General features: G+C 35.2%; 1 protein-coding gene across 3 annotated transcripts; it reads left to right on the forward strand.

Annotated features, from left to right (window-relative positions):
* Positions 1-10,046, forward strand: LOC107766116 (protein ZINC INDUCED FACILITATOR-LIKE 1). 3 transcript variants are annotated; one of them, XM_016584848.2, is made up of 18 exons: positions 152-292; positions 2,303-2,404; positions 3,155-3,195; positions 3,359-3,419; positions 3,513-3,615; positions 3,703-3,805; positions 3,884-3,937; positions 4,107-4,169; positions 4,357-4,406; positions 4,495-4,570; positions 5,461-5,646; positions 6,777-6,864; positions 7,582-7,667; positions 7,764-7,871; positions 8,104-8,148; positions 8,267-8,355; positions 9,162-9,205; positions 9,786-10,046. In XM_016584848.2, the coding sequence occupies exons 2-18, from the start codon at positions 2,398-2,400 to the stop codon at positions 9,878-9,880; spliced, it is 1,299 nt and encodes a 432-aa protein (XP_016440334.1). In that variant the 5' UTR covers positions 152-292; positions 2,303-2,397; the 3' UTR covers positions 9,881-10,046. The 3 variants fall into 3 exon arrangements, with proteins under 3 accessions (XP_016440332.1, XP_016440334.1, XP_075073878.1); XM_016584846.2 differs by lacking the exon at positions 2,303-2,404 and having other exon boundaries at positions 1-292; XM_075217777.1 differs by lacking the exons at positions 152-292; positions 2,303-2,404 and adding an exon at positions 2,515-2,638.
* Positions 10,047-11,399: the final 1,353 nt, after the last annotated feature.

Raw genomic sequence — 11,399 nt, forward strand, 5'->3', positions numbered from 1 at the left:
ATTTAAATATAGTTAAAATGAATTGGAAGTATTAGCATACTTCTCTCTCTCCAAAATATCAGCGTGGATATATATTGGTGCATGAGAGACGAAGAGAATAACGCTTCTTCTTTTGCCTCTCTCCTCTCATCAAAAATGGCGGGCAAATTAGAGGGAGTTAAGGAGACGCTGCTGAATAAGAAAGAGTACTACGAGAATTGCCCAGGTTGTAAAGTGGATCTGCACAAAGCTGGGCAACGTGGCTTGCCCATTAAGGAGCTCTTCACTATATGGATTGTGATACTTGGCACAGGTAATCAATAGCCATTCATTTCATCATCATTTTTTTAATATAATGACGGCTTGCACACATCTCGATTAATTTATCAATAAAATATATAATAACTCTATCCACCAAGACTTAGATACAAATAAAAAAAAAATAACCTAGTATATCGTCATTGGTTACTTCATCAGCTCCCTTACCATGCTTTGCGGTGAGCTGAAAAAGAAGAAAGTGGCCAAGCTTTTAGTAGTTGTATCATTTTCTCAAAATGTACTCGAATAAAAAATACAAGATAATGTTGTTTTCTTACTTACATTTATGACTTGATCATGGTTGAGTGAGAGTCATGAAATAGCAACCAAAAAAAAAAAGTCAGGAGTGATATTCCTTTTTTATGAGTGATATTTCTCACTTTAATCTTTAAATGTTAAGCATAAATTATTTGATTTGATTTGACATACATACAGGAGTAAGTTTTTATCGTATAGTAGCATGTCCTTTGTGTTTTTTCTGTTCTTTGTTTTGCTGGGAATTTAGTTTTATGTGGTGGAGAAAGCAAGCAAAAGTTTACCATTTCAAAGTAATTCGTTTTCATGCGGACAAAAAAATTACTACGTAGTATTATTCGGTCACTTAAGAAAACTTTTATCATATGCCGCTTGTGTTGTATAATGTTTTCCGATCATCAGTTTTCTTTTTAATCCTCTTTATTTAACTCGTTATTAAAATCATTATTATTAATCATGATTATGATATCGCGTTCTAAATGAAGGCTTTATTCTAATCTGATTGGTATATATCACTTCGCAAGTCCAAATTCATTCTCTTGAATTTCGAAGATTTAAAATTGCTACTTCTAAATTCTAAATGTTTTCCCTCGTTAAAACTACAGAAAGAAGATTGCTAAATATAAAAAGGAGTAACATCTCCAAAGCAAGAATTACGAATGACAAGCTTCTAAAGAAAATTAAAACTACCAATTTATTTTATCTAATTAAATATATTTATATGTCAACCTGGATTATTTTTTGTTTAATATATTTCAAATCAAATCAACCAGTTACACGTCAACATGACCTTTTAGAAACTTTTCCAGAAGGAAACCGATTGATATATTTATGCAAACTCAGAAATGACCGATATTTTGTGGTTAATTATCAAGTTTTGAGTGCCACAAAATCCAACTGTTTGCTTTGGAGTACTATGTCTATCGCATAAGCAAAAATTGTCTAAAACTCGAGCAATTGCTCTGATTATCCGAAAGTTCTAATAATTTTTACTTGCCATGTTGTTATTTACACCACTTGACATAGAAAAAGTTCTGATTTATTCATCAGTTTCTGGAAATTCTTGTATCAGACGCCATGTTACCTATGTTGCTCGGACTCTCCCAAATATAGCCAGGTGCAATCCTCCAAGTAAAGGGGAGCCTTGACCTAACTGGTAAAATTGCTGTGGAAATAGCCTCTTGCAGAAATGCAGGGTAAGGGTGCGTAAAATAAACCCTTGTGGTCTAGCCCTTCCCCTGATCCCGCGCATAGCAGGGGTTTAGTACACCGGGCATGTCATATCCTCCAAAAGTAATGTATTTTGAAGGATCTGACATGGGTGCAGTAACATTTTGTAGAGTTTGCGCAATGTTTAGCATGTTACTGTTTTATGTAACAGTTACTTAGTCGAAAATCTGATATTATTAGGAATTAAATATGAGTTCATGTTCTAAAAGTCCAGAATGGGTGGTAATGAGTATGTTCAAATCGAATAGCGAAACAATTTAAGCTCTTAATTAGGAATCTATGTTGTCCCTCACATCAAGTTATCTGATATAATGTTTCACACGATTTATTGCATTCCGTTTTACTCCACTGATTTCATTCTTGACGGATGCAATTATTTTTGGTCTACTCGTATAGTAGTCCGCCACTAATATGAAGAGAGAATTGCTGTTTTCTTAACTTGTGTAATTCATTTTGAAATATCAGTGGTAGTTTTCATACTAATATTAAGAATGACTTTTTGGTCTATTTTGATGGGTAGTTGTCCCTTGGAAGGAGCTTTGGCGTAACTAGTAAAGTTGCTGCTATATAACCAAGAGGTCACAGGTCAAGCCATGGAAACAAACTCTTGTAGAAATGCAGGGTAAGACTACGTACAATAGACCCTTGTGTTCCGGCCCTTCCCCGGACCTCGCGCATAGCGGGAGCTTAGTGCACCGGGCTGCCTTTTTTAGCTGTCCCTTGGAAGTGCGAAGCCTATATTACCTTTTCAAATAGTCTCGTCAAATATTGATTGTTATATTATATGAAAGAATATGAACATCAAGCTCACAATCTTAAGGCAATGGGTGGAGCAATGACAATATAAGATGCTAAGGTATCCTCATATCAAACTATCTGATATAATGCGTCACATGTTTTATTCCATTCCTTTTTACTCCATGGATCTCATTCTTGATGGATGCATTTATTTTTGGTCTATATCCGATGGTAGTCTGCCACTAATATGAAGAGAGAACTGCTGCGTCTTAACTTGTATAATACATTTCGAAATAACAGTGGTAGTTTCATACTAATATTAAGAAAGAATTTTTAGTCTATTTTGATGGTAGTCTGCCGCTAATATTCAGCTGTCCCTTGGAAGCGCTGGTGAAAAGCCTATATTGCCTTTTCAAAGTGTTTTGTTGTATGCAAAAATTCTAGGTTAGCTTCTTAGAGCTTTTCTTTGTATGTTCATATATTAGCTAGCAAGTTTGCTTCATTGCTGTACTTGAAGACAAGTTTTCGATAGTTATTGCTAAAAGCTTCCTTTGGGGATCCTTCCTTTGATTTTATCTGTTGATATTCCGACTCATTTTGTTTTTTGTCTGTTTCATGGGATTCAACACTTCAGCACTTCCAATATCATCTCTCTTTCCATTTCTTTATTTCATGGTAAGATCAATCAACCTTTTTGGCCTGTCGTTGAGTTCAAGTTTTGTCGAATACATAGAACTAAGTAAAACAAGATATCTTTATTTAAGAAGCAGAATTGCAATTGGTCCCCTTTGTTATTTTCTTGATTGCATAAAACTACTAATTTTCGCTTTCCCTACAGATAAGGGACTTTCACATTGCAAAGAGAGAGGAAGATATCAGTTACTATGCAGGTTATGTAGGTAAGCTTATTTCATGCCATAATTTGTTTGTTGATATGTGATCATACAGAGGTCTGTCGAAAAACTGCTTATCAATTTCCTGAAATACTGAAGGTTCTTCATATATGCTTGGAAGAGCTTTGACATCTGTCTTTTGGGGACTAGTGGCTGATCGATATGGCCGAAAACCAGTTATAATCTTCGGCACTTTTGTAGTGTATGACCAATCGTTATTGAAAATGTTCTCTTTTCATTCACTTAAATGACGAGAAGTTTATACCTTCTTACTATAATTGTGCTTCAGGGTTATTTTCAATACTCTCTTTGGTCTTAGTGTCAACTTTTGGATGGCAATCATTACACGATTTCTTCTTGGTTCTTTAAATGGTTTGATTGGACCAATAAAGGTATTCTATCTGTTTAATACCATCATACGATTCTGTACTGCATCCTAAGCTATTCTCTTAAGATGCTTACCTTCTTAGGCATATGCTGCTGAAATATTCCGTGAAGAATATCAAGCACTGGGAATGTCTACGGTAATATGCCCTTAATTTTCAGTTATACAAATAATTTCTAACAAATGAGAGGATTGTAGACAACTTTATAGAGACAAGAAATGGCAAGAATGCAATTCTGAGTGACCATTTAGACAGTGGATTTTATGGAATTTTGTTTTATTTTTCTTGTATGTTTGAATTGTTTCAGATTAGTACTGCATGGGGAATCGGATTGATTATTGGCCCGGCTTTAGGAGGCTTCCTTGCCCAGGTACTTTCTTTTCCTTAGCTATTTTCTTTTTGTATTCCTTCCTCCTGTTGGGGAAAGAGAGTTTAGTCATTTTATGATCAATTGTAAGAGAAATTTCATAGCCTAAAATTCTTTGTGTTTCTACTTGTAAGTATCTCCGCAAATCTTAGCATATATACATGCTCTCTAAATGTCCTGTTTACCAAAGCCTGCAGAGAAATATCCGTCAATATTCGCTAAGGATTCTATATTTGGGAGGTATTATGCTTCTTTCTTTTCACAATTGTATATCTTCTTTTGCTGCTTGAATTGCTCCTTGACTCCAACATATGATATTTTTCTGCAGATTTCCCTACTTCTTGCCTTGCTTAATCATATCACTGTTTTCCTTGGTCGTGGCTATTGCTTCATTTTGGCTGCCGGTAAATCTACATGATTACGTTAATAATTTCTGGGTCTATGGCACATACTGTTTAATCGTGTTAGCAGTCAGACAATTTGTATTTCACCTCCTAAACTAACTTGGATTTTGCATAAACTCTTAATGGACAATCATCACATATCATTTCAGATAACCATATTACTTTATTTTCCAGTGTTGGTGAGAATGAGAATCGTCTAGACATCTGTTTCCTTTTAATATTTCGAGTTATTTTTGGCTTCTGTACATTCGTGAGGCGGGTGGGGAAGGACTTGTTCTAGTTGCAATTCCATTTCTGATTTAAACTTCCCCTGAGACAGATCAAGGTTTGCCTTAGTTCTTTTTCTTGTTGTGCTGGGAGTCTACAACATGTTGAAAGGAGTGACGAAACTAAGAATTTCCCCAAGGGTGTTCAAATTTAAAAGAAGTGAAAATAATTAGGATGTTCAATATGCGTTATATACCTCTAATAGGGTGGTGGAGTGGAGGAATGAGTCGGGAGTTTCATTTTCCGCCTCTACATATGTGGCATTGTGTTGTGTAGGGTAAGGAGTTGCTGTAATAGGGTGAAGTGGAGGAATGTGTCGGGAGTTTCATTTTCAGCCTCTACATATGTGGCATTGTGTTGTGTAGGGTAAGGAGTTGCTGTAATAGGGTGTATTTCTGGTGTTTCAATGATGAGAAGCTCTTTAATCATAAATCATAATGGAACATTTCTTCATCTTACCTATGTATATAGGTTTCTGAATTTCTCGAACCACATTAATATCTGTGTCTCTCTCTCCCTTTTCTGTTTCTCATTACTTTGTTCAGTATCTTTTCTGGTTTTCCCAGTTTTAGTTGAACTGTGTTAAATCATAGAATTTCATCCCTAATGCTCATGAATTGCAGGAAACATTACACATTCATGAATCGAGCGTGCCACCTCAAGATTCATATGAGGCTCTGGAGGCTGCACCTGATACAAAAGAAGGAAATGAATCAGCCCCAAAAGAAAACCTTTTTAAGAACTGGCCATTGATGTCATCTATCATACTATACTGTGTCTTCTCTCTTCATGATATGGCTTATAATGAGGTATACTATATTTTCTCACCCAAATTAAGTTACTGTAGGATAAATCATTGCATTAACAGATTATGGTAGGCATCTTCTTTTATAAGAAAGATAAAGCTATGCATATCTCTGGTCCGAAAGCCCATTGGTTGCATGTTTTCATGCAATGACTTTGTTGTAAACACATTGTACTTTCATCCTTAGGCAATGCATTAGATATTCCTAAGGGACAATGTTGGTTTATGTTTTATGCTGATCTGGTGGGTTGTATCATAGAACCCTCCGACAGTACTGACCGGGGTTCGGTTGTTCGGATGTGTAAATTGTTCTTCAAATTTTATAAACATATTAGTCGACCCCAACTTGTTTGGGATTGAGGCGTACATGTTATTTATGTGCCAAATTTTTTTCTGCTGCACAGTAATACTATGAAAGTAAAGGGTTTCTCTTTTTGACGACAAAAGAACCGTCTCTTTTACAATTCTGCAGCTCTGTCTTCTGCGTAGAAAGCCTAGGTTCATTAGCTTTCAGAAGCTTAATAAACATTCTACTTACTACTCATTCTGAGGATAGGTGAGCAACAGCAATGGGCAATGTTCCATTACCAATATTCTACCAGTATAAAGTTTTTGGCCCCAACATTCCACTGTAAACTTTTTTAGTAAAGTGCTTTTTCCATATCTATGAAGATATTATGAGTGCTGAGTTCTGACGTTCAAGTTTTAATCTGTTGAAGATTGCAAATTCCTGGTGCTGTGTAGTCATTGTTTTGTTCATTGATTTAAGGCTGCGTAAGATAGACCTTGTGGTCCGGCCTTTCCACGGACCCCGTGCATAGCGGGAGCTTAGTGCACCGGGCTGCCCTTTTTATGCTATTTGCAACTCTAGGGGTATATGACGAAAGCAAACAACAAAATGATCATATCAAGAGGATTTACGACTTCTAAGAACATCTTTGTGTATCATTTATCATGAGTTGCAAAATACAAAGATCCTGTTCAATTTGTTTGTAGGTTTTTGAGATTCCACCCGTGTAAACTTAATTAATACGTATATCATGATTGTTATCATGATTGTCTTTCAATCTTCTGGCACCGGGGACATTACATAACTAATTTATTCTATCATCCCAAACATACTTGCTTCTGCAGATTTTCTCATTATGGGCTGTGAGCCCCAGAAAGTTTGGGGGCTTAAGCTATTCAACTGCTGATGTTGGTGAAGTATTATCAATCTCAGGTACATGCTGATTTTCTAGTAATTCATATTCTTTTACAGATATATGAACCTTGCTTGCTTTTCTTTTTCCAACCAATCTCTTCCAACATTCACCCCTATAGATGTTGTAACCGCTAAAATTATTTGTTTATGCTTGTCATATCTAATCAAAAGTTTAAAAGAAATGAGTTTGTGTTATGTATTTCACCAAAGTAACATTTGATCCATCAAATGTGGCTAAAGTACATAGATTGGTAAGAAATTCAGAAGCACTCTTACTAATTCTTTTAGGTTTCTGTCTTCTTTTTCCAAATTATCTATGAATATAGCTAGTCAAATTCTATGATAGTACAAAATAACTTGTTAGTTCCTCTCTCTTTAAGCCCCCTGTTGTAAGATTTGTCTATGTCAAGGTCTTTTCACTTAAATGAGAACTAATTCAATGTAGGCTGTGATTGCAACACACATGATTAGTTTTCATAGTTATCAGTTATTTATGCTAACATTTTTGTTCTTGAAACGAATACTAGACCACAATTGTGTTTCCATAATGTTAGTGTATTATCATTCACTATAAGGTCAATTACAATTAGGGATTTTATTTTTATATTGGTGATCTGTTGAATTAGCTCAGGCAGAAAGTTATTTAAAGCATCTGAATTATCTGCTGCCCTATTAATATATTTCGTTTCATATAATTATACGATACTGGATACTGGATTGATGGTGGTGTTTCAGGGTTTGGCCTTCTAGTTTTCCAACTAACTCTATATCCGTTGGTTGAGAGGTATGTTGGCCCTATCATCGCTGCTCGAGTTGCAGGAGTAAGCACTTGACTTGTACAATCTGATAACTTGTGAGTTCTATCCAGGCTTCCAGAAAATCTTGAAAGGTTAACTTAATTTCCCTGATATGATCAGGTTTTGTCAATTCCCTTGTTGACAAGTTACCCTTATATCGCTATGCTGTCTGGGATCGCTCTCTCTTTGGCAATAAATTTTGCATCCGTAATGAAGAATGCTTTGTCTGTAAGTGATTTTCTGGTTTCTGTAATTTACTTTGTGCAAGACTAAAAATGAGATGATGAATGAAATATGGAAGTGAATGTGATATTCTTAGAGAAGTAGACCTCTCTATTATCACGAGTATATGGTACACCACTCATAAGGAAGCAAAATTACTATACTTGAACTATATTCTACATCCTAGTGTTGAAATTCATAACCTCAAGTTCTAACATTGACTTTGAATTGTCTCCAGATCTCTATCATAACAGGGTTGTTCATATTGCAAAACAAAGCTGTGGTAAATTCTTCTTTGCTCTCTCCTTTAAAAGATTAACTGTCAATTGCAGAAGCACTGTGTCATTATGCAATATGCTTCGCTTGGTCTCGATCTGATGTTAAATGATTAACAACCACAGAACCAGCGACAAAGGGGAGCTGCTAATGGAATTGCCATGACAGCAATGTCAATTTTTAAAGCTCTCGGTCCTGCAGGGGGAGGAGCACTGTGAGTTTACTTGTTTTATCAATCAGCATTTGTTTCTGCTAATTATAAATTGTATTAGTTCTAATTGATTAGATTAAAAAAAATTCTATTATTTATGATGTGGATGAAAAGATGCTTTTCCATTTTAGTCTTGTGAAGACATTAATAAAGATGGAACCTTTTCAAATGGTGTTAATACATACTGTAGCATATGGTTGAGGATGCGACAAAAAATTTTTACTACAAAATTATTCTCCAGATTTGCTATGGTTTAATAATCATTTAACTAGTAGAACCATATTAATGCAATAGCTCAAGTTATTGTGATCATGGCAAGTTGTAGTGGCCAATATTGAAGCATCGTGTATCGAAACAACTAAATTGTAGCAACCACCTGCTTTTATTTCCGTCGTTGTAAGATCATTAAAATTGGAATCTGCAATCTATATAAACTTATTCATATGATCTACATGGTAAAAATAAATATCCAAGAAGAAAAAGCACCTCTAAGATTTCACCTCAAAGAGATCGGCCGAAAGCAGTGGAAGGTTTACTGAACAGTTTGATTCCGATCCTCGAAGACACAACTATGACATTTAAGAATAAGATGCAAATTGGACTTAAGAACGTAGTATAGTGATAGATCTTGTTGTCTAAGACAGACTATCTTCTTTTTCCGGTGATAATACCGGGGGTTGGAAAATCAGAATGTGTTTTACTTATTTGCTTTGGAAACTTTCAGATTACCTGGTTTTGCTTTAGAAATAGGAACGCCTCATCTATTTGCTTGCAGCTAAAATTGTCGCCTTTTTTCTTGATTTGTGCAGCTTTTCTTGGGCACAAAAAAGGCTTGACGCTTCCATTCTTCCAGGTAATGACTCATTGCTAAAATCATATTTCTACAGTACCTAGAGTTTTTGCCTCTGCTTGGTGGAATGAGGGGTGGTGGCTTTTGCTAGAAGCATAAAACTGTCATGGGTGGATAATATTACACACTGCAGATCAGCAATGGTGTGAACTGTATGAGTATAGCTTTGAATATTTCAAGATCTTTATCCAAATATTTATTCAGAGAGCATATTTTTAACTGTTAGAATCTTTTCAATGTATCGCTGAGGCCAGGATCGTTGACCTCTGAATCCTGGAACCTTTGTCCTGTCAGCTGTCAGCGATGAAGAGATACAAAGAAAGAGATTTTCTAATGTGACACTAGTAGTTTTGTAGCGTTGTACTGGTTTTGCGCTGACTGCAAAATGCTAACTCTGTCACTTCTCTTGCCCCTTCTTAATTCCATATTACATAAGACAGATACTCGTTTATACTGCACATAGTAATTTATTCAGCTTCCTTTCAAAGAATTATATTGCCAAATTTTCGCTTTCAAGTTGTTTGCTCTCTCCTTTATTTATGTTTGACTCCATATAAGTAAATTTGTGTCATCTCAAATGCAGGTGATCAGGTGGTTTTCTTTGTGCTGAATGTGATTGAGGCAATTGGTGTGTTGATGACATTCAAACCATTCTTAGTTGAAACACAAAATACATAGTAGAGAGCTTATTGGTCTTTTTCATTAATTAGTTCTCTTTGTATCTTTTGAATATATGTCATTTGTTTTGAGGTTAGAGGTTCTTTTTATGTTTGTGTAGGATGCGGAACTTTATTCATCCACAAAGTTGTAATATAGTATATTTATGGAAGGAAAATTTTGATAACTTAGAGAAAATTACAGGCAATTTTTTACTCGGAGCATGCAATAAAGTGTGGTTAATTAAGAAATTTATGCATATTATTTTAGTAAACTGTATTTGCAAACTAATTCTGAAAAAACAAAGCAGAATAATATATAAACAGAATAGTAAACGAAATAATAAAAATCAATTCGAGCCCACTAAATTCACAGTGTTTCCTTAAGGAATTTAATCCTCTCCTAGTACCCAAGGTTATGGATTATTTCCTCCCAGGATAAAACGAATTACACATTGGTGTAGTGGTACTTCAAACCTCAATGTTTCAGCGAACACAAAGTTCGATAGCAAATCACACTTACTGTTGTTTTCTTTAAAGTTAAAATATGCAGAAGAAAGGAGAAGAACTCAGAAAATTCGTATGGAAATTCTGAGCAGAATAGCCTTGTATTTAGCCAAAGTTGGGCTGAAATCTAAAGAGGTACAACTCTTCAGAGCGGCTGTTTATGCAAAACGGCCACAACATAAATGTCATTACATAAGTGACTATTTACTCAAAAATAAAGAGGGAAAATTGAAGACGATAGTTAATTTTCTGTTACCAAAACAGAAAAAAGGATTGAAGGATTTAATATTAATATTAATATTCTGTAATTAAAACAAATATTTAATAACATTTCTATTAATATTTTATTATTAACAAATAAATTTGGTCCAAAAAGTTAATCAATCAATTGACCAAATTCGAAGCAGAAGCCGAAGCCGAGCGAGCGACGACTACGGCGCGAGGCTTGTCTTTTTCTCAACTCGTTAAGAGCTAGAAGAAGAGCAATTGCTTATATACCCATAAAAAACCTCTTCCTCTTCCAATATGGGACAATGTCCATTTGCCAAGGGGGGGAACTTAAAATTTCACTCAAAAATTTCATTTCCCTCCATTTTCCATTCACCCTCTTTTATGTATTTAATATATTAAATACATAAAAACCCAACAATCCCCCACATGAATGGGGAATGGCTATATCACGGAAGTATGCAGGAAAACTGTGTGATTCGCAAGCAAGAATTAATTGCATCTGGATAAGTAGATTTTCCTTTGAACTTTCCGTAGTGAACTTATGTCAGATATACTCGATCAATCGGTAGATTTGATATCTTTGAACTGTCGAACTTTGGTGTATACCTATACAACCACAAGTCACACAACCAACCCTTAACCATCTTTGGTTCTCATTGTTGTGTTCGTTTCAGCCATGAATACCGCCTGGTTTCATAAGTTCGTAGAGAACTGGTCTTACAAAGTTCTCCTTAAAGTGGCTAACACTTCACACTTACATAGGTGATTCCTAAACGTGTCATCCCGTATATACGCTATTTGAT

Source organism: Nicotiana tabacum, chromosome 7 (assembly GCF_000715075.1).
Source record: "Nicotiana tabacum cultivar K326 chromosome 7, ASM71507v2, whole genome shotgun sequence".
In the NCBI taxonomy this organism is placed as follows: domain Eukaryota; kingdom Viridiplantae; phylum Streptophyta; class Magnoliopsida; order Solanales; family Solanaceae; genus Nicotiana; species Nicotiana tabacum.

What these genes read in the sequence shown, in the direction of transcription:
- LOC107766116 (XM_016584846.2), top strand. Translation starts at nt 82, where the DNA reads ATGAGAGACGAAGAGAATAACGCTTCTTCTTTTGCCTCTCTCCTCTCA. An exon ending in TTCCATTTCTTTATTTCATG is followed by an intron (nt 3,196 to 3,358) that starts GTAAGATCAATC and finishes CTTTCCCTACAG; the next exon opens with ATAAGGGACTTTCACATTGC. An exon ending in TATTGCAAAACAAAGCTGTG is followed by an intron (nt 8,149 to 8,266) that starts GTAAATTCTTCT and finishes TAACAACCACAG; the next exon opens with AACCAGCGACAAAGGGGAGC.